Here is a 23,713-nt window from a genome sequence, read left to right on the forward strand (position 1 = left end):
GGCAGCGAAACAGCAATGGCTAACTTGACCGCAGGGAGAAGCCCCTAGAAAAATCCAAAGCTAGCTACAGGCTGACTTGTGCTCAGCAAGGATTCCTCCTGCTCTGCAAAAACGAGGCCAGCGCTGAGCCAGCCTGTGTGTCCCTCTGCAGGATGGATTAAACGCGGAGCTAATCAGGCTGGGTTTCCAGGTGAGAGAAGGTGGGCTAAGTAGGGAAGAAATAATTGGCCTTGGGAACAGATTTTTAAAGAGGCAAGACTCCCAAGTCTCAAAAATAGTGTTAGAATGCATTTCCCTGGGTTTCCTCCAATGTACTTTACATCGATCACCTCCTTTCTTTCAGGCACAGGCCTGAGAAACAGGTGGGGCTGGATTCATCCCAGCCCACAGGTAAGAAGACAGAGTCTAGCAGGTGAAACCACCACAGAGCACTCTGCTGTTCATGAAGTGCCTACCTAGCCATGGCAGCCCCTGTCTCGTAACCTTTGCTCTGTTTTTCAATGGATAGGTCTATCTGCCAAGGCCCTGCTGTGCACCAGGGATGGGGCTACAGCTGTACATCAGACTGGAGCAACACTAAGCCCACGGGGCAGAAATCATTCAAAGGGACTGAGGTGGGCACAGGATCAAGGTATTAGAGCACAATGAATGTGTGACCAACGGAGATCCAAGGGGCTCTAGCTGAAGAGCTATCCATGCCAAGGGCTCCACAGGGCTCCCTGCTTCCTGGGGGTCTAGGGCAAGCTCTGAAGGATGCATGGGAGTTGACCAGGTTAAGTGCAAGGAAGAAGTGTGCTCTAGAAGGAGTAAATTATATCAGTGGGAGTATAAGAATAACAGGGAGCGGTATCAAGATAGGAAGATAGAGAATCAGGAGACAGATCAGCCAGAGCCCTGTAGGCTGAATTAAGGGAAGAAGCTTTTGTACTTAAGGCCTCTTAGTACTTAAGGGTACTGCAGGGTTTTAAACCTAAGCCGGGACAGATAAGGATCAGACGTGCATTCTTGCCCTGGACATAATGCTTCCCTTGCAAAGCTCTGGTGGCTGCCCAGAGCAACCTGAGTTGCAAATGAGAATCATTTGTGGGGCCCCAGCCAGGGGCAAGTCAGCCAGGCAATTATCTGGTTGGCAGTGGGGGTCTCTCAAAGACCCTGAGGTCCTGTTAATGGAAAAATATCAGGACGGTTGACATTATAGGCTACATGTCCAATTAACTCAGTCTCCACCCTGAGAAGCTTTTGGGTACCAGAGGGGCTGTCTTTATTTCTCTCCTTGCTCTTTACAGAAAAGGATTCTTGGCTATGCTACTTCCCAGAGCGCAAACTCATGTCCTTTTCATCTTAAACCACTGAAAAGGACTCTTGGCCAATGTGGTTCCTCACACTTACATTCCTAAACAGTTACTAGAAATGCCAGCTCCATGTATGTCTGCCATCCTGAAACCAGTAAACAGTGACTACTCCAGAATTTCTGGGCCTTAGGAGGAGCTTAGGAATGAGCAGCTGGTTGTGACGATCAATGGCACATTACATCCTCCCTGAATCCAATGTGCATCTTTCTGTAGCTTGTGTCTGTCCCTCCCTCCTCCTCCACAAAGTGAGTGTTTAAAGTTTTCATCACATTGTCAGAGAGGTGCAGGCCCCAGAAAAGGGTGTGAACCACCCTTATGGCCACTATGAACCACCATGGCCTCCTTGTTGATGGAGGAGGGCATGGAGGTCCAGAAGACAAAGGTCTTGACGTCATAGCTGCCCGGCTCAGAGCCGGGCTCTAGTTCACATGACTCTGAGTCATTTTCCTGTCTTACACAAGTAGTGGGGTTGAATACCATCAGAAATCCACTGTGGACAGTTCCCACATGGTGGTTTCTGTGCAGATCTCAGGGTGTGAGTAAGCTGCAGTCAGTGGGAGACAGAAGGAAATTATTATGACAATGACTTCACTTGGACCTCAACTCACACTGGGTCTTTTATTCAAAGGCCAGGCTAAAGTAGGACTGCTACTGGATTCCCATGCAGGGCATGACAAAGTTGGTTCCATTTTCAAATTCATAGTGTTGCTTTGTCTCTGTGATTCCAGAAGCCTGAAATTAGATTTCATTTCCAGGTGATCACATGAAATCTGTTCCTGTCACTGTCTTGAGGTGGTTCCTCGTGGTCTCCAAATAACCCAGGTTCCCAAACAAGCTCCTTGAGGAGCCTGTGTTCCAGCCACTCACCCGAGCAGAGCCCATACTGGGCCCTGGCTCAACCTCTTTACCCTGACCTCTGCTGTTCCTACTGGGGGAATGCCTTTCCCCTCCTGACCCCGAAATCTCTTTCTGTCCTCTGATCCTTTTCTGTGCGGTCTCCCCAAGCCCTCAGTTGGTGCCATCTCCAAAGGCAGAGTTAGGACTGCAGATTCAAATTCTGCCCTGCCACTTTCCATGTGACCTTTAGTCAATAACTTAAACTTGTTTGAGCCAGGAGTTCTTAATCTATAAAATGGAAGAAAAAGAACCTACTTTATAGAGCTGTTGGGAAAATTCAATGAGAAATATCCCCAACATTAAGCAAATGCTAACAAGTACCATCATCATTGCGGCCACTGTCATCATCATCTCATATTGCTCTTACTGCACACATCATACTCAATTATAATTTCTCCTTGATTACAATAGGTCCCCAAGGCTGGGCTGATTTCCATCTGCATATGGAAGACCCATCATAAATCTGTGCCTCCTGCCAGCTTGGCAACTCTGGGCAATTGATCTGTCCTCTGTCGAGTCTCAGCGTCCTCCGGAAATGTAAATAACACTATTGCCTACTGCAGGGCACTAGAATGAGGATTCAATGAGTTAGTACCTATAGAACATTTAGAATGGGCTGGGTGTGGTGGCTCACACTTGTAATCCTAGCACTCTGGGAGGCTGAGGCAGGTGGACTGCTTGAGTTCAGGAGTTCAAGACCAATCTAAGCAAGAGTGAGACCTCCATCTCTACTAAAAATAGAAAAATTAGCTGGGTGTTGTGACACATGCTTGTAGTTCCAGCTACTCAGGAGGCTGAGGCAAGAAGATCACTTGAGCCCAAAAGTTTGAGGTTGCTGTGACCTATGATGCCATAGCACTCTAGCCTGGGGCAATAAAATAAGACACTGTCTCAAAACAAAACAAAACAAAACAAAACCCTAAAAACTCCCCACTTAGAATGTTGCCTGGCACCCACAAGAACCTGATCTGTGTTAGCTACTGTGATTAGTGTCATCAACGCCACCCCCATCATCACATCCTCTCTTCCTCATCTGTGTCCTGAGATTGCACTGGGCAGGTGGTGAACACTCAGTGGATGGTGGCTGAATCTGACTGCTCTTTGTAAAATCTGAGGGCGTAAGTGGCAGTCACACAGAACTTAAGACATGCTGGGTATCAATCAGCACAGGGGCTGCCTGTGACGGGATGGCTAGTAAAGGACTAGCACTTCACAGTTTGCCCTGAGACCAGACTAGCTGTTCTTCAGAAGAAACAAACTGCTGGCCGACTCATTCTGTGGCTGCTAGGAGCACACAACACACTTCCTGGCAGAGCAGACGCTTCCCTCCTCCCGTGCCTTAGTCCCCAACAACCTCCTCATGCCTAGGGCTCTAGATGCCAGAACACACTATAGACCTTTCAGTGCTTCTGAGGGATATGCCACGAGGTCACGACCCTGTATTCTAGAGCCAGGCAGACCTGGGTGACAGATTCTGACTCAAGTCTCTCTCACTGTGTAGCCTTGATTAAGTGGCTGCTCACCTCTGAGGCTCTGGTCCCTCCACTACCAAACAGGGCAAAAGACAACACGTGCCTCTTAGGGGCCATGAGGATTAAATGAGATATTCTTTATGAAGCAGTTTTTGTCAGTTACAGCTGCATGATTTACAGGGCCAGACGCCAAATGAAATCATGGGGCCCCTTGTTTAAAAAATCAGTAAAGAGGCCTAGCACAGTGGCTCATGTCTGTGATCCTAGCACTCTAGGAGGCTGAGGCTGGTGGATTGCTTGAGCTCAGGAGTTTGAGACCAGCTTGAGCAAGAGCAAGACTCCATCTCTGCTGAAAACAGAAAAGCTAGCAGGGCTTTGTAGTGGGCATCTGGAATCCCACCTACTTGGTATGCTGAGGATCACTCAAACCCAAGAATCTGAGGGTGCTATGAGCTATAATGACGCCATGGCACTCTACCCAGGGTAACAGAGTAAGACTCTGTCTCAAAATATATATAAGAGTTTCAAGTGCTGTCATTATGATAAGACTAGACACTCCCAACTGTGAGGAGCAGCTTTTCAAAGTTTCTCTTAAAACCTAACTGTCTGGCTCGGCGCCTGTGGCTCAAGCGGCTAAGGCGCCAGCCACATACACCTAAGGTGGTGGGTTCGAATCCCCAGCCCGGGCCCGCCAAACAACAATAATGGCTGCAACCAAAAAATGGCCAGGCGTTGTGGCGGGCGCCTGTAGTCCCAGCTACTTGGGAGGCTGAGGCAGGAGACTCGCTTGAGCCCAGGAGTTGGAGGTTGCTGTGAGCGTGATGCCATGGCACTCTACCCAGGGGGATAGCTTGAGGCTCCGTCTCAAAAAAAAAAAAAAAAAAAACCTACCTGTCTCCTGAAGGGGCCAGCAGAACTGGGTGCCCTGTTCCTAGAGGGTTTGCTTCCGTCCACCATGCCCAGATCTTGACACCCATATAATCATAGGAGCTCTGGGTTGGTGCACTGCCTCCTCTTCTCTCTGGTTCATCTAGATGATAGACACAGTTTCCCCAGCAGGACAAGCTTTTCGATTTCTGCCTGCCCTGACTTGTGAACTGGCAACCCACAGATATATTTAGTTTGATAACTCTAAGTTAGTTATCATCATTTAATTAGCAGAAGAGTGCATATAAAAATCAGCAATGGAAGCTTCTACTAGGAATGCTGAAGGCTGGCAACAAAAGCCTGAATTTCCATGTGGTAAACATCAGCTGGAACCAAGTAGCACGGGCCCTTCAGATAGGGCAGGTCTCACTGGTTTGCCACAGGCCTCACTACTCCCTAATGTCCATACCAGACCCACTTTCCTCACCCCTTGGCTCCTACTGTCAGCTCACTCTAGACAGCCTAATTTTCAGTCCATGGGATGGCAGTCTGATCCAATGAATCAGCAGAACACACTAACTTGGGTCTTTAAAAAGAGCTTCAAGCTCAAAAGCAAAAATCATGGTTTAATAAATTCCTGACCATGATCCTGATTTATCCACTAATAGGCTCAGGAGGAGAGGCTATTTCTGTATAAAGCAGCTTTCTCCAATTCATTTTTGAAGAAAGCTTATTTTTTGAGTAATCAGAGACTAACCATGCTGTTGCTCAGCCCACATTACATGGTCCATTCTCCTAGATGAACATGGACCCTTCTCTTAGCCTTGCCTGAGCTGTATCTTGTCTGTGTGCAGAGGATGAGAATGAGAAAGGGACTGTCAACTGATTCCTCAATGCTTCCCCCATGGATGTGATGTGCAGATGAGCGGTCACTAGAAGGTCAGAAGACGTGAGGACAGCCAAGGCCTGGACTCAGAGAATGAGCCTGTTTCAGAAATGTCTTCCGAATGAAACCTGGAGCAAGATGCTGACTAGCCCCCTCCATGCAGACTCAGGAGGGAGGGGAGCTTTATGACTTGCCCATGGCCTTTCTTCCACCCAGTCTCTATTTCAGCAGCATCTGAGTAAAGTGGCTCCATTCTGCTTTTTAAAAAAATAAAAAAAATAAAATAAAAAAAGAAAAGAAAAACAGTTTTCAGTGGCATATGTCATCACTGAATTAATGCTGTTTGCCTTTTACTGGCTTGGCTCTCATCCCAGTAGAAGCAAATAAAAATGGAGTACAATGTACTATAAATGCTACAGGCGGCGACGTATCAGATGGACCCATGTGAAATGCCTCCCACCTTCCAGCAAGGGCTCAACTTCTGCCACAGGATGAGAGCCCCTCGGTGTCCAGATTAAAAGCAAGCTTGGATCTTAGAAGCCATTATTAGGAGGAGGGGAGAGCAAGATTCTTCCATTTGTAAGAAGGATGAAGAGAAGGACAATCTGCATACTCAGAGATTTAGGGCCTGTTCTCATCATGGCCAACGTCACCAGATTGGTCCTGAGTAATGTCCCTCATTAAAAACCACCTGCCTCTGTAAAATTAGGGTGGCTGCTTTTTGTTTTAAATTGTGGTTAAAAAAACATGTAACACAAAATCTACCATCTCTTAACCATGTCTAGATATATGGTTCAATGACTTTAAACATGTTCACATTGTCTTACAACTGACCTCTAGAACTTTTCTGTCTTGCAAAACTAAAACTCTATAGCCAGCAAATAACAACTTCCTATTCCTCCCTCTGCCAGCCACTGGCAACCGCCATCCTTCCTTCTGTTTCTATGCCAGGCACCTTATGTAAGTGGGGTCATGCCATATTTGCTTTCTTTTTGTGTGTGTGATTGATTGGCTCACTGGCATTAGCTTAACACCCTCAAGGTTCACCCATGTTGTAGCATGCACCAAGATTTCCTTTCCTTTCCAGGCTGAACAGTGTTCCATTCTATGTGCCACATGTACAATCTACCACATTGGACTTGTCCACGTATCCACTGTTGAACACTCAGGGGGCTCTGCTGGCTATCACAGATAATGCTGCTCTGAACATGGGTGTACAAATATCTCATAGAGATCCTACTGTCAATCCTTCTGGTATACAGTTGACCCTTGAGCACTGTAGGAGTTGTGATGCACAGTCAGAAATCCATGTATAACTTCTGACTCCCGAAAAACTTCACTAGTAATACCCTACTGTTGACTGGATGCCTTTCTAGTAACAGAAACAGGTGATTAACTCGTATTTTGTATGTAAGTCATAATCATTATACCCTTAATTGTTATAAAGAAGTAAACTAGAGAAAAACAAATATTGTTAAGCAAATCATTAAGGAAGAGGAAATATATTTCTGACTCATGTAAGTGGAAGGGGTCATCACAAAGGGTCTTCATCCTGGCCATCTCCATGCTGACCAGGCCCAGGGGGAGGCAGGGTAGGGGGTGGTCCTGCTGTCTCAGGGGTGACAGAAGTGGGAGAAGATCTATGTATAACTGAATCTGCACAGCTTGAGCTTGTGCCATTCGAGAGTCAACTGTACACCTAGGAGTGGAACTGCTAAATCATATGGTAATTCTATTTTCAGTTTTTTGAGGAATTACCATAGCGTTTTCCACAGCGATGACACTATTTTATATTCCCACTAACAATGTCCACAGGGTTCCCATCTTTCCACATTTTTACCAACACTTATTTTCTATTTTTATATATATTGGTTTTTTTTGTTTTTTTGGTTTTTTTTTTGGATAGTAGCAATCCTAACAAGTGTGAAGTGATAAAGTAGCTGTTTTGGGTTTTATTTTTTACTACAAGGCCACAAAATTGCCCTTTAGTTTTCTGGAGTCTTGATGTTACCTCAACTACGGGTGCAGGGGAATGACTGTTGGTTAGTAACAAATACATATATTCTCCTGCGGCAGGACACTGTGTAGCCGCTTGTGGGCTGGATCAGAGTGTCACTCATTTTCCATTCATCTCGCGGTCTGGGGTTCCTATGAGTAGAGCTCCCTTACTGATTGATTCACATAGAGTTTGATTTGCCAGACTCAAACAATCAAATGATGGTCTGTCATCTCTATTCCAATTAGGTGTTGGGAAATTCAGAGTATTTGATAAATCCTAATTTAATCCCAGGCTGCATAAATACGGCAAGTCCTACCCAACCAGACGGTCACACACTCAGTGGCAGCGTCACGTGGCTGTGAAATCAGTGAGGGAGGGACAAAGGCTGTCTGCTCACCTTCCCTCCAGAATACCACCCCCTACAACCTGAATTCTTGCTTCTATCCTCTCTGGAAACCTACTTGTCTTTGGTGGGTTCTGGTTTTTCACACCAAGAGATTTACAATCTGTCTTAGGACAAAGATTACTCAGTGGGGAGCAGAAGAGTCCAAGGACCCAGATACTTTTAGGTAGGAACTAAGCCATACAGGCTGCTGAATAATCCCTTCAAGGTACCCCAGGCTACTTCCTACAGACATGGCAGGAAAAAGACAGCTCAGTGTGGGAGGCAGGCAGAATTACAAAGGAAATCGCTCTAAAAAATAAACCTGAAAACAAAACTACCCTTGGCTGAAAGCTATTTCTGAAAGTCCATACAAGTGCTCCCAATATTATTTATTTTAAATAAACTTTGCTAGAGTATCCCCAGGAGGTAGTGCACTCATGATTTCTGCCCTGTGTTTTACTTTTGTTTTTAAATTAACTGCTCCTTTCTTTCCTCTCAAGTAAACTTCAAAAATGAAATTTTAGGCTGGGCATGATGGCTCACACCTATAATCCTAGCAGTGTGGGGAGGCTGGGGAAGGTGGATTGCCTGAGCTCAGGAGTTCGAGACCAGCCTAAGCAACAGCTCTAGTGAGAGCCCATCGCTACAAAAAATTGAAAAACTAGCTGGGCATTGTGAGGGCATCTGTAGTCCTGGCTATGCAGGAGGCTTGAGCCCAAAAGTCTGAGGTTGCTATGAGCTATGATGCCAAGACATTCTCCTCAGGGTGACAAAGTGAGATCCTGTCTCAAAAAACAAAAAAACAACCAAATCTTGTTATTAATACTCTAAATCAGGGTTGCTGAAACTTGGCACTGTTGCCATCTGAGACCAGGTGATTCCTTGTTGGGGGGACAGCACTGTCCTGTGTACCATAGGAGGTTTGGTGGCATCCCTGGCCTCTATCAAATAGAGGACAGGAGTATTCCCCACCCGACCTGTGACTAGAAAAGTGTCCCCTGATACTGCCAAGTGTTCCTTGGTAAAGGACAGATTTGCCCTGGATTGAGAACCTCTGCCATAAATGGATAATTGGTCTCCTTTTAAAAGCATACATTCAGATAGTCAATTAATATGTCATCCTAAATCATCTGTGTGGCTCCCTCTGGAAACCAGTGCCAAAGCCAAGAGGAAGGTGCATCACTTGGTTTTGGGCCCTGTCTTGCTATATGCTATGTGGCCCTGGGCCCATTCCTTGGCCCTGCCTTGTGAGCTTCAGTCTCCCCACTGGTATGGGAGCAACAGTGATAGCAAGGGCTCCACAGGGAGCTGCAGGAACAGTGGCATGCGCTGAGCCAGCACAGAGCAAATGGAACTGGTGATCCTCTTATTTCTATAATCTAAGGTTTTCAAGTTGGGTTCCTTAAAGCTTGATGGTTCAAAAGATACTTATCAACATCAGGTTTTGCCCAAAGGAGCAGGGTGGCTGGAGCTTAGCATCATCCACTGTGGTTCAAAGCAGAAAAGCAGCTCAAAGCCTCTAACGCCATCCATTCTTACTCATGGGCCATGCAAAAGTAGGCCATGGGCTGGAGGTGGCCTGGAGGCTGGACCCTGGAACTGGACCCTCCCTTTAGCACCTGGTTAAGGCTGACCCACAAGAGGCAGGCACTAAACCCTCAGGGATTAATGTTGATATACTGGGCGTCTGAGCAAGACTGAATCTGAAAAAAAAAAAAAAGTTTCTCTGATTTAAGGAAACCAAAATGAAAAACCTTAGTCCTAAGTGACAGGTCTGTAGATTATGCCCACTCTGAGATGTTTTGGCTAGAGCATGCTGTCCTGAACACAGCCCAGAACATTTTACTAATACATCCAATGGCTTCCGGGTCTGCCCCCACATTCAGGCTGTGGCTCCGTGGGAGGGACCATATGCTGGATTTCCACATAGTGCACATCCAGCTGAGGGCTTTGCACCGAAGAGATGGGAGCAAAATGCCTGGTGAGAGGTGGCGACTGTATTTGAGCCTCTAATCTCCCTGGGAGGCTTCCAGGGCAGTTCCAAGTACTGGGTACTACAACAGTGGCCAAGCATTACTGCTTTCTACCTGGCCTGGTGGTGCATTTAGTTTGGCACATGTTTAAAAAGAGAGAGAATTTTTTAATTTTGAACTAAAAATTGGGACATTCTGACCAAAAATCTGGATTTCTGGCTCACTGGCAATAATGAGTTGGAGCAGAGACTGGCCTCTGTAGAAAGAACGTGTGCTCTCTAATTTGCCACAGTCCTTACCACTCCCTAATGTCTAACATCTGGTTCTTTGTACCACTACCTGACTTCTGTAGGTGTCTGAAGTTTCCACTATTTTACAGAAGGATTCCCCTCTTCACTGAGAAGTAACGCTAAAGCTGCTAAAGCTACTACTCGTAGTACTGAAAAGGATGTTATCAAACATCAAAGGAATGTAAACAAGCCTTTTGGAGATACTTGTAAATTTATAACATACTTTATAACTTTAAACATTATCACTTTTTTCAGAGACTAAATATTGATTAAAATAGTTGTTTTTACTTAGTGTGAGGAAAAAAATCATGGAACAGATTTAAAGAAATGTACATTCAGAATCTTTAAATTAAATCATTACTAACATTAAAAAATGATGTTTTCATTAAAAAAAGAATATCAAAGGCCTGGCACTGTGGCTCATGCCTGTAATCCTAGTACTCTGGGAGGCTGTAGTGGGTGGATTGCCTAAGCCCTGGAGTTCAAGACCAACCTGAGCAAGACCAAGACTGTCTCTACTAAAAATGAAAAACTGAGGCAAGAGGATCACTTGAGCCCAAGAATTTGAGGTTGCTATGAGCTACGTTGCCACAGAACTCTACCCACCAGGGCTTTCTCAAAAAAAAAAAAAAAAAAAAAAGGACTATCAGGCTGGAAGGGGTAGAAGACAGAAAAGATGGGGGGATGGATGAAAGAAAAGTGAGACCGTGGGGGATGTTGGACTGATGTGGGCTTTGCTGGTTTTACCTCTGAGTTACTCACAACCTTTATTAACCACCAGGCACGCACATATGCCTGCTTAAACAGGAATCAGCAGGCTCAGCACCTGTAGCTCAGTGGCTAGGGCACCGGCCACATACCCTGGGGTTGGCGGGTTCGAACCTGGCCCAGAGCCTGCCAAACAACAATGACAACTATAACAAAAAAAATATCCAGGCGTTGGGTGGCACCTGTGGCTCAGTGGGTAGGGCACCAGCCCCATATATCCAGGGTTGTGGGTTTGAACCCAGCTCCAGCCAAACTGCAACAAAGCCACCAAAAAATTAGTCAGGCATTGTGGCAGGCACCTGTAGTCCTAGCTACTTGGGAGGCTAAGGAAAGAGAATTGCCTAAGCCCCAGGAGTTGGAGGTTGCTGTGAGCTGTGACATCACAGCACTCTACCAAGGGCCATAAAGTGAGACTGTCTCTTTAAAAAAAAAAAAAATAGCTAGGCGTTGTGGCAGGTGCCTATTGTCCCAGCTACTTGGGAGGCTGAGGCAAGAGAATGGCTTAAGCCCAAGAGTTTGTGAGCTGCTGTGAGCTGTGACATCACAGCACTCTACCATGGGCAACATAGTGAAACTCTGTCTCAAAAAAACAAACAACAACAAAAAAACAAACGGGAATCAGCAAATGATGGATTGTGGGACAAATCAGGCCCACTGCCTGTTTGTGTAAATGAAGTTTTATTGGAATACAATCACATCACTCATTCATGTATCATCTAGGGCTGCTTCCATGCCATGTGTCAGAGCTGAGCAGTTGTAGCTCTGCCCTGCAACGCTGAATTGTTTACTATCTGGCCCTCTGCTGGAAGAGCTTGGCTCATCTCCACCATCAGCGATCACCACCACTGCTTTTCCCAGTGCCTGAAGTTCTGAAAGAGCCCTTTTGGCTGATGGAAGAAGGAGCAGACCTTCCCGTTGAGCTATAGGTAGTGAGGGAGCAGCTCTGGCCTACCAGTGCTGGGGGTGGGCTAGAAGTCCTGGAGGTCATTTTTAATGGAAGGTAGCTAGGGACCATTGTCATCATGTCCACGGTGCCACCATTATTGTGTGTCATTTGGGCTGCTGAGAGCTCCTCCTTCCTGGTCAACAACAGCAAGGGTGACTCTATTCACCCACACCACCTTCTTCATTAAGGACCATCATTACTTGCACTTAACAGCTGAGGACACTGGACAAAGGCTTGAGGACTCTGGGTAAATACAGGACAGAGCTTTCTGGATTGATCTGACCCCTAAAGCCACTCTGCCAAGATTGTAGAGGCTTTTGGAAACCTGAAGCCTTAAAGCTTAAGACCCACACGCCCCATCCTTGGACCCGGGAGGCCCCAAGGTTCACTGTTTACTTCTCCACTTTCCCTGGAATCTGGAGACACTGACAGCAATAACTCTCTTCCACTTACCTGGAGCAGTGCCAGGCCCTGCCTCTTCCCTGTCTCTCAAACTGAAATATTCTCAGCCTAAGCTCTTAGTAGCCAGGAGTGTAGTCAAAGAAATGCGTAAGAGGAGCAGGCTGGTAACACAACTTTGCTAGAGCCCTGACTCAAGAGGCTGAACTGCTCAAGCTCACAGATCAATTACAAGTTACGATTTGTCTTTGGAGAAAATGCACAGGTGCAGGCCGCCTTCACCACTGCTTCCTAACTGGGCTCCATGCACCCACCCTTGCCGTATCTGTGTCATTTCTGCACAGGGGCCCAAGTGATCTTTCAAAAGTAGAGTAGTTTGGGGGAAAGACACACAGCACAACAGAGCTACTCTCAGATGAGCAGCTCCCCTCTGAGATCTGCCATTGGTTTGCCATTTTCAGTAGAGTCAAATCCTAAGCAAGGCCAGTAAGGCCCATCCTGCCAATCTGTAAATTCAGCCCCACCACTCCCGTTTCCTCTTTATGGACTAACCACACTGGCCTTCTGATAGCTTCTCAACTGATCTAAATCTATCCTCACTTTAGGGTCTCTGAACCTGCTGTTCCCACAGCCTAGAATTCTGTGCATCTTTTTTTGTTTGTTTTTTTGAGACAAGAGTCTCACTCTATTGCCCTGGGTAGAATGCTGTGGCATCATAGCTCACAGCAACCTCAAACTCTTAGGCTTAAGCAATGCTCTTGCCTCCGCCTCCCAAGTAGCTGAGACTACAGGTACCCACCACAACACCTGGCTAGTTTTTGGAGCCGAGGTCTCCCTTTTCCTCAGGCTGCTCTTAAACTCCTGAGTGTGGGATTATAGGTGTGAGCCATGGTGCCGGGTCTCCTTCTGTGCATCCCTGTATGGCCAGCTCCTTCTCACCACTTGGGTCTCTGCACAAAGGTCACGCGTGACCACTTAGAGCTATGCTGTTCCCTCCTCAATTCAGAGCACTTAAAGCTATTAAAAGGCATGCATTTGTTTACTGGAATATTCTCAATCTTTCCCCCAATTGAATACAAACCCCAAAAGAACTGAAGTCTGTCTTGATCCATGTTCTATTCCCAATGCCCAGTCTGGGGTCTGTCATGGTACCCCATACATATTTCCTTAATATCTTCATAAGAAATTCAACATTTTCACACCAATTCCCAGAAGAAATGTCACTGTTCATATAGAAATAGCTCCTCAAGTGGCCCCATGTTGCCTTCACTCAATTCCATAAAAGGCCACTCTGCATCCTTCCCCCAAACCACAACAAAACTGAGCAACACCCATGGGGAGACCCCCCCACTCCGAAAAATTAGTTCACACCAGATTTAAGAGCAAAGTAATTCAAAACATGAAAATTTATTCTAAGTTGTATCTTAACATACGAGATCTCAGCTTTAGATGAATTTTAATGTTTATAAGTGCAAAAGCAAATAAATATTTACCAGTTGCTTTTTTTTTTTTTTTGCACTCTTATAACTCCACAACAGCTTAGACGCAAAAAAAATTGTTGCTAAACATCTTGTAGTCTGGCAAAATGAAGAATTTCTTATTAAGAAAACCCCTCACAACAATAACAACCCCTCATGTTTATGTCTGCCTTACAGAAACCGTCAGGATGGCTCATCAGGACTTGAGCAGAAGATAGAGCAACAAATTTGCTACTGGTAAAGGCAAGATGAGGACCCCGGCCCTGGCCTCAGCACCTGTGAATCAGCTCACACACACATTAACAGGAGGTCTGGGACGGACGCCCATCTTTCTTGGGCAAGGACTATGGGTTAACACTAGTTCTCCCCAGGCCCAAGCTTTTCATTCTTTAGGTTTTGATGTAAATGTCACTTCTCCAGAGTGGGCTTTCTCACTTAAGGTAGTTCCTATCCCTCTCCATAATCCTCTTGGACAGCGCTGTGTACGTTATGTACATTTTCTCCTTAACCATCTCACACTCAAAGCTTCACTTAGCTAGCTGGCTTGTCAGCCAAACATCTACCGAGCCTGCTTGTTTGCCAACTTTCCTGCTGCCTAACCCACAGGCCTGTGCTCCAGCTAGCTGCCGTCCATCACCCCTTGGCCTTCCCCGTTATACCGTGACACCTAAGAGGCAGGGAGTGTGCTCCCTGGGGACACCACCTCACCCAGTGCCCGGCACAACACTGGCTGTCAACAAATAGATGGGTGAAGAGTGAGTTCTTGATGAATAAACTTAAGATCGGTGCCTTTTTAATTCATTTCTATTATTGCCTGATTGAAAATCCCAAGTTATTCTAAGGCAAGGAAACAAATACTAAAGGAAGACTTATTTTGCAAAGGTAACAGGTTCTTAAAATAAAATAGACACACACACACACGTGTGTGCCCCTTTTATAGCAGAGACATACAGGATTCCAAGAATATTAAGCACTTGCTGAATCGATTCCAAGAATTTAAACACTTGCCGAATCTTTCCCTGCTACCCCTAATTTGTAGAAAGAGGTGAGCATGTCTGCAGCAGCACAGAAGCTAAGTGCAGGCCAGCACCACTCACCTGGATTGACAGTGATAAATTTGCTATCCTCAGAAAATCGGTCCCCTCGGGGCTTTTTGGATGGCATGTCAGGCCTCCTGGGATCACTCCCTGCATACTGTTCCTCTGTGACTGTCGGGGGCACTTGGGTGGAGGTGATGGCATCAGGGTCCAGATCTGGGTCAGCATCCCTCCTCTCCCCTGGCTGGTGTGTGGGGACAGCAGTGAGGTCTGGCTCATGCCCAGGTATAGTCTGATGCCCCCTGTCCTGGGTAGTCCTGTTAGGAGATGAGGCCGTGGGGCTGGGCTCCGTCTGGTTTTGCTCCTCAGCAGCACGGGTCGTCCCACTCCTCTCCTTCTTCTCAGAGTCCTTCTCGCCCTCCTCCTCGTGCTCCCGCTCACCATCCTCACTCTCACTCTTCTCATCTTTTTCCCCGCCTTCCTCCGTGCCCTCACTGTCCTTGGTTGGTGCTGAATCGCTGTCTGGCCCTGGAGAAGCCAAGGCTTCTGTGGTTGTGAGGACCGGCCTGCCCGCCTGCTTGCCGGCTGCAGCAGCTGTGGGCAGGCGTGTGGGCCACACTGTGCTGGGGAAGGAGGAGATGCCACCGCCGCCAAACCCCAGGCCGGCGAGAAGCGTGCTGGTGACCACTGAGGCCACTGTCGCCTGGCTGCCACTGGACGAGGGGCCCATCCCAGTTGCCATGGAAACAAATGAGAAGGGGATGCCAGAGGATGTCCAGGTAGAAGATCCCGAACTGATGGGGGCCATGTCAGCTGAAGAGGCAGGAGACGCTGTGGGCTGGAAAAGGCCACCCAGAGGTTGAAGAGGGAAAGAACAAAGCAGAGACACGTCACCATTAGCACTGGGAACGAGGCCTGGCTGTGGCCTCCAAGAATTTCACTCTTTTGTCCTATGGAGTTTCCCAGAGTACGCTGTGAAAGGTCACATTTTAGATCTACGGGTGACCAATTCTTACTTTAATGATTTTATAATGACTTTGAGCACATAAAAAAGTCTAGTGTATCAAATTCAAATTTTCATTGATACTACTCAAGATAGGCAACAAAAAAGTAAGTTGCCTTAAAGACAACAAATAAAAAATAAATTGGCAACATTAGACAGTCATCTGTTCTTGGGGTGACACAGCCAGGATCCCCTTGATTTCATGTGTATCACTGACACTCAAGGACAACCGCCAGCTCTGGGGGCTGGGAAGACTCTGGGAGATCTGGTCCAACTCAACCCCACTATAGCGAGAAAGTGTGTGTGTCAGGAGGGAAAGCTGCCCACTCACATCCGCAGTGGCAGGGCAGATGCAGGAGCCATACTCGGCCCTGTAAGCTCTGGGGCACTTGTTTACATCTCTGCATCTCCATGCTGGGTGCCACATAGTCACAGTACCCCTCAGGGTACCCCACGGTACCCTTGGGCTTATCCACAGCAAAGTCCATGTCCTTGTGGATGCCAAAAACATCAACAACAGTAACAAGAGTTCCATTTGACAAGTGCCACGTATTGCCAGGGCTTTCCATGGTCCCCTAGAGGCAGGCATGATAATCACCCCATTTTATCTCAGGAAAGCTAAGGTACAGAGATTTTGGCCAGGTGCATGGCCAGGAAAGCACAAATGCAGGCTGTCTGGTCAGTTCACTCTCCCCACCATACTGAATTGGGGCTTGAATGTGGAGATTCATTCATATAAGGCATCTTAGGAAAACAAGAAATATTGCTTTATCAGTTTAATTTTAGTTCTTGTAAGCTCATGAAGAGAATTCTGAAGTCCATCCCATCATCCCTATAGTTCAAAACAATAGCCAGAATATTTCATCAGAAAAGTTTACCTTCAAACTTTATGCCAAGTTGAGTGCTGGGGGTGGCTTTTTTTGAATACCAAAGACCACACAAGATAAGGCATTTGGTGTAGAGGGGTCAGACTGCCAGGGTGTGAGCTGATCTCTCACTTGCTCTCTGGGAGATGCTGGACATGTCATTTAACTCGCAATTTCCTCATGCAAACTGGGAATAATAGTAACACTGACTTTGTGGGCTGCCTCATGGAGTAAATAATGTAATCTGTGCCTGAAACCCAGGAAGTGCTTAGTGAACTGTAGGCTATCGTTGCTATCGGCACTAAGGTGATTAATATTATAATTACTGGTTGTACCCAGAATGAGGACACTGAAATGTTAATTCAGGCTCCAGAAATTTTCATATCCATGTAATTTTGGACAAATGACAACCTCTGAATTTTACCATACATCAAATGAAGGGGTCAGACCAGATTAACTCTTTCATTCCTGCACTGTCTAACTGCACAGATCATATGTAATTATAAATCTGGGGGACTTCTGCTTTGAAAAAAATTATACAATATAACCCTCTAACAGTGTTGCATAGCTTGTTTTCATAAGGTAATGAGTTATAAAAAGTGAATAATATAAATTTTTTCCTTTTAACCTTGTAACATGGAGCAGTTTAACAACATTATAGTGCCACCTGGTGGTGACAGTCTTAATTGCATGCAAATTAACAACCAGCCATGACAAAGCCCTTACCATTCCCTACTTACCACTCCCGTTTTCACAATTCTGGTCCCTTGGAATATTCGAGTGGTATTTGCTGAGAAATAAAGAAATTACATTGTAAACAATTAAACCTTTTTGTTGTTTACAAGTCCAACACAACTTTACTCGTGGACACAAATCTCAATTACCATGTTAATTGTCACATGTCAAAATGTTACATCATTCCTCTCTAGAATTTTTTTCCCCAACCATTGTAAAATGTAAAATGCTTCTTAACTTGTAAATCATACAAAAACACGCAGAGAGCCAGACTTGACCTGGGGGCTGTAGTTTGCTGATTCCTATCTGATTAATCTTTATTCAATTAATTATATATATATAAACACTGTGTAGCTACTCCCCATGTTAAGATATATTCTCTAGTGCTTTGCAGGAAAAGGTTTGCTTGTGCCTGCACATAATCAATAACTACCCCAACCCCAAAGGTAAACGCTATTTTGACTTCACTCAGTTTTACCTATAAGGGAATCACATCATTCTATTGTTCCTGCTCTATTATCTTTTTGGTCATGAGTTCTTGTATTATCCTTTTAGTGGTTCTAATATGCATCCTTAACTTTAGAGTTCACCTTAAATTGGTACTTTAACTGCTTTGTAAAAATATAAGAAATATGCAAAAATTTACTTGCCTCACCTTTTGTGGACTGTGTGTGTGTGTGTGTGTGTGTGTATACACAAAGAGGCTTGTGCTTATTTATTTATTTTGAAGACAGAGTCTTATTCTCTTTGCCAGGGTGGACTATAGTGGCATGATTATAGCTCACTGCAGCCTCCAACACCTGGGCTCAAAGCACCCTTCTGCTTCAGCTTCCTGAGTAGCTGGGACTACTAGCATGTATCACCACACCTGGCTAATTTTTAAAGTTTTTGTAGGCACATGGGAGTTGCTATGTTGCCCAGGCTGGTCTTGAACTCTTGGCCTCAAGTGATCCCCCACTTTAGCCTCCTGAAATGCTGAGATTACAGGCAGGAGCCACTATGCCCAGGCCTCCAAAATACAATTTGTTAAAAAGCTATAAAAACTGCTTCCTTGTGGAATTTCAAGAAACCAAAGCATTTCATAAACTGAATTTCTGCTTCTTATATACATGGCACTGAAAGATTAGCCAAAAATGATAATTACCAAAATAAATAACAGAGCTGCTGTGATTTTTACCTAAACCAGAAATGGCAAGTGACCTACATATACTTTTGTTTGGCGTACAAGTCTTTTTCCTTAACTGAGTTTGCCACCAACATTGTAAACAATAGCTTTCATCTAAAAATCCTCACCTCCTGCTTATCTGAAAACTCACAACTGGGACAAAACTTGGCTCACCTTCCCTCAGGGTCACATTTGACTGGGACTGTCTGTCACCCTGTTCAGGTGGCCACATGGTCTCTAATTTGCCACTTATAGCTCTCCCCTCATTTCTACATAGCCCCTGTCTGGCCCCACAGGCACTTGAGTTTGTAACCTTGACCTCATGATTTATTCATTTTGCATAGATGGAAAGTAAAAACGTGTAAAGAGACAATTGTGGAGAATGGGCGGAGGCATAAATCAGTACCACTGTTTAGATTCCAATACGGCTGCCAAGGAGGCAAATGATGTGAGTCTCACCCGGGACTAAGCACAGCCTTCCCAAGATCAGGAAGTCACTCAAGGATGGATAGTGCATGGCCTCAGACAGGTGTGCAACCTCCCTTGGTTAAGACAGCAGAAAAGGTTCTCAGGAGAACTGCTTTACCTGTCCTTAAACAAGGGCTCTAATTAAGGCCAAGAAACTAAACAGCTCTTCCATCAGTATGCCAGCTTTCCATTAGTCTTGAACAATCTCCACGGGATGAGTTAGAGCCCTGGTCAGTTAGAGCTCTTGTGGCTAGGAAGCTGCCATGGGACCTTTCAGATCAGAAGTGCTCAAACTGTGGCCCCCAGGCTTAATGGAGTTCAGAGACAGGAACTGCCAACTGTGTCCTGGCTAAGACAGTGCACTGAGATGACAGTGCACTTTTTTCTACTTTGAGTGTAGGCATCCAATCCCAGCTGCTTTAGCAGGACCTGCGACTTTGTCTCTGATTGAAATCACAGATATTTTCATACTGCCTCCAGTATGGAGCTGGAGCTATTTTGGAGTATCATTGATGTTCATCACTATTTTCATACTGCCTCCAGTATGGAGCTGGAGCTATTTTGGAGTATCATTGATGTTCATCACTACTCAGAAATCATGGTAGCTCACAGATAAACTACTTGTCATCTAATGAAAAAAGCATGTATATTACTACGTCCCAAATTGGTTTAAAATATTTTGACAACTCTATTTGAATGTAATTGGTTCCTTTCCTATGCATTTCACTTGTTTATTTAAAATGGTTCTGAGAGAGGATTTGTGAGTCTTGTCAGGGATGGGTTTATGGCTGCAAAGAAAAAGTTCAGTGACCTGTTTTCCATGACTGTTGAGAATTTCAAAACAGCTTTTAACACTTAATTATCAATCTTTTTATCTTTTTGTTAAAGACTTGGCGTACTGGGTAACAGTTACTTTTGGAAGTGATCCATTGCTGTATATAAGCCATTGGGCTTTGCAACATAAAAACCAAACTCTGGTTAGTAACCCAGTGATTTTTCTTAAGTTACTTGCAACCTGAACATTATTTCCTCATTTGTAAAATAACACCTACGTTATAAGCTGCCATGGAGTGAGGTTCAGATGAAATGACTTATGTGAAAACGCTCTGTAACTACAAACTGTGGTGGCTATTACTATTATTATATTTAATGTGGTAAGGTAAATGTAACATACAGAACAGAAATATCATCATACTTACTACAGTAAGGCAAATATTCCACATGGCTTCCTCATGCTCCCAAGCCAGATGTAAATTTATTATTGGTAAATCTAATTATTCTGAACAAGGCCTCTGTGGAAATCTCTAGGCTTTTCTCTTTCCCTTTTATAAACAAGACTTCATAGCTGATCAGTTTTGTACATTGGCCTCCATTGCTAACAAACTCTTTCCTGGCTCACTGGAAAAGGTAAGATTGCTTACCTTGATTAAGATTTAGTTTTTTTAGACTTCTTGCTTGGATGTTGCAGGGAAAAGCTAGGACCACTGTGAGGTGTAAATAAAGGATCCTGCCCCTTTATCAACATGTAGAGATAAACCAACTGAAATAACCAGGAAACTCAAGTTCATCTCTGAGCAAAGGAAGCCTGTAGATGAACGGAGACGCAGGCCAGGTTCCGCAAGTCACTGTGATCAGGCATTTAAAATATTCTGTGCTTTGAATTTATTAGCTGATTGGACCTTTTTGAATCTTATATTATAAACATTTAACTTTTCAAAGTCCGTGCAGAACCTTGGGAGTAGGGCAGAACCTTGTTGATCAAGTAGGGCAGCTCTGCAGATTCCAGGCTCTTGGTCTAATCAGGATTTATGTGGCCGAAGTTCCAGGCCCTCAGCCTCAGCAAGGTCCAGTCTGGCCTCCCTTCTCTCCCCCAGCCAGCACAGACCTGGCCTTGCCGCAGTTCTTCCTCAACAAGGAAAGGGACCACATTCTGGGTAAAAGTGGACATAGGAAGTGTGATTTATTTATTAAAAAGTAAAGACATGCTAAGTTCTCTCTTTCTGTCTTCTTCTTCTTTTTTTTTTTTTTAACAGACAGGGCCTCACTCTGTCACCTAGACTAAAGCGCAGTGACATAGCTCATCTAAGCTTGACATCCTAGGCTCAAGTAATCCTCTTCTCAGCTTCTGAAGTAGCTGGGACTACATTATGCCTGGCTTTTTTTTTTTTTTAATTTTTAGAAAGACAATGAATGTCTTACTAGGTTGCCCAGGCTTGATCTTTAACTCCTGGGCTCAAGTGATGGTCCCATCATGGCCTCCCAAAGTGCTAGCTAGGATTATAGGTATAAAGCCACTGCACTCTGCCCAGTAATTTCAATTGGTTAAAATGTGAGCATCAGCAAAGAATATTTAAATACTAAAACAAATTTTCAAGCTAGAAGGGATCCTCGAAGAAAATCTAGGCTGGAGGGTTTCTTACCCTGGGTTCATCATTTGTGATTTTTTAAATATCAAAGCTAATACTAAGAGGGTGCTTTTTGTTTTTGAGACAGAGTCTCACTCTCTCACACTAGGTAGAGTGCTGTAGTATCATAGCTCACAGCAACCTCAAACTCTTGGGCTCAAGTAATTCTCTTGCCTCAGTCTCCCCAGTAGATGGGATTACAGGTGCCCGTCGCAATATCTGGCTGTTTTTAGAGCTGGTGTCTTGCTCTGGCTCAGACTGGTCTCAAACTCCTGAGCTCAAACAATCTACTCACCTCGGCCTCCCAGAGTGCTAGGACTATAGGTGTGAGCTACAGTGCCCAGCAACCAAGACGGTGTTTATTTGTAGTGCTGTTAACTAGATAACTAGCCCTATGTAAATTACTTAACATATGTTACCTCATGTCATTCTACAAAGACCCTGAGAGTTGGGTACTGTTGATACTACCCACTTTTTGGATTAGGAAACAGCAACTTCAGAAAGTTAAGAAACATTCTCAGAGTTGTATAGACACTAAGTGACAGGCAAGACTCAGGCCAGAGGCCCTCACTCCAGAGCCCCTTATCATGCATGCCCAGCTACCAGGGCCACCTCACTAGAGCTCAGATTTCTTCCCCACCCGGAACTCTTGATGCAGCTGGCCAGGGAGGCACCCATGAGCATGAACGTCTTATGGGGCTTCTGATGCTCATGACCTCCATGTCCCTGAAGTTGTCTGCAAAATTCAGGGAGAAGGTTCGAAGCCTTGGTCAGGCTGTGGCTAAGAACCACTGGCCTGCTGTGTAGGTTTTTCATGTGGATGGAAAAACCAATGATCCAAGATGCAAAGAATTTGACCAAGTAGGGTCCACTGGCCCCTGCTTCCATATGTTCTTAGCAGGTATCATAAAACCACATCAGCAAATTATGGCTCAAATGTGGGCTGCCTATTTTTGGAACCAGGACCAGGATTTAGGTTAGGGCAAGTGAGACAAAGTATATCCTATGCATCTTTATTTAAAATTCTGATATTTTATTCACAAAATTTTTGCATTGATTTTGCTTTAAAAAAAATCCCACTAAAATGTGACATATCTTGATCACTGAGCTTTTTGGCACCCCTTTAAATTTTGCACCAAGGCCAATGTCCAATTTGCTTCACCCTAGTTCTGTCCCTGGAACTTTCTATGAACCCCTGAGTCAGCAGGAATGTGTGGCTCTAGAAATCTCAAAAGATCCCGCAAGTGGGGACTGGATTTGTGCAGCTAAAGTCAGAAGGGTGAACTGTATCTGTTTTTGGCCGTAGTTTTTGAGAGAATAGCTAACTGAATCATGTGAAAATCCAAAAAGGACATTCAACAACACGCCTTGGAAGTGATTTTGTGACCTGGTATAGCCACAGAGCTAGGGGAGAGAGAAAGGTCCAAATCCTTGGCTTCCCACAGTTGGAAAACAACAAAACAATTCAAAAAAGGCTTTGCTTTCCTCCCTGCCTCTGGCCTGTGAAGCCTCCACCCCAAAGACAAATCTGAATTACTGAGGGTTTCCTTGCGGGGTTTAAAACCCTACTCTGATTCTTAGGCCAGCCTTGTTTTCTTGAAGAGCCACAGCGCAGTGTGGGCGGGGCCCAGGAGCGAGGGGGCGGCGGCCTCACCTTGGAAGAGCATGGTCTGGCTGAAGTCACTGCGCATGTCATTCCGGCACACGGCCTGGACTCGGAACAGGTAAAGGCTATCGGGTGAGACGTGGCTGATGGTTGCTTTCTGCAGGCGAAGACAGACAAGGCTGTGAGTTGGTTTTTAAGGGCCAGCGCACACTTTGCATTTTAAAGATAAACTCGGGTACAGAGGCAAGGGCTGCCAGACACCACGTTTTCCTCCTGACCAGAGGCTCACTTCAGAAGCCCATTCAGATCTCACCTAGAAATCTGTTTCAGAACCTTGCCTAAGAATCTGTTTTCAGCACTGAAATGTGAGGGATGAGAGAAATTTCTTTTTCATTTTATTTGTTTTAGACAGTCTCACTCTGTCATCCTGGGCAGAGTGCCGTGGAGTCACAGCTCACAGCAACCTCAAACTCCTGGGCTTAGATACTTTTGCCTCAGCCTCCCGAGTAGCCGGGACTACAGGTGCCCACCCCAATGTCTGACTAGTTTTTCTATTTTTGATAGAGATGGGGTCTCGCTCTTGCTCAGGCTGGTCTTGAACTCGTGAGCTCAGGCAATCCACCTGTCTTGGCTTCCCAGAATGCTAGGATTATAGGCGTGAGCCACCACACCTGGCCATTAAGAGAAATTTAAATAACATCATTCTTGACTAGGGC

General features: G+C 45.2%; 1 protein-coding gene across 4 annotated transcripts in view; it reads right to left on the reverse strand.

Moving 5' to 3' along the window:
• PTPRG (protein tyrosine phosphatase, receptor type G) overlaps positions 1 to 23,713 on the reverse strand; it is a 740,009-nt gene that overhangs the window by 85,893 nt on the left and 630,403 nt on the right. For all 4 annotated transcript variants that reach the window (XM_023510661.1, XM_023510664.1, XM_023510662.1 and 1 more), the window contains 3 exons: positions 23,046 to 23,154; positions 17,359 to 17,408; positions 14,810 to 15,587 (listed from right to left, as the gene is read on the reverse strand). In XM_023510661.1, coding sequence (XP_023366429.1) covers positions 14,810 to 15,587; positions 17,359 to 17,408; positions 23,046 to 23,154 — 937 coding nt within the window. The remainder of the gene's footprint in view (positions 1 to 14,809; positions 15,588 to 17,358; positions 17,409 to 23,045; positions 23,155 to 23,713) is intronic.

Source organism: Otolemur garnettii, unplaced genomic scaffold (genome assembly GCF_000181295.1).
Source record: "Otolemur garnettii isolate 467f Iridium unplaced genomic scaffold, OtoGar3 scaffold00015, whole genome shotgun sequence".
NCBI lineage: Eukaryota > Metazoa > Chordata > Mammalia > Primates > Galagidae > Otolemur > Otolemur garnettii.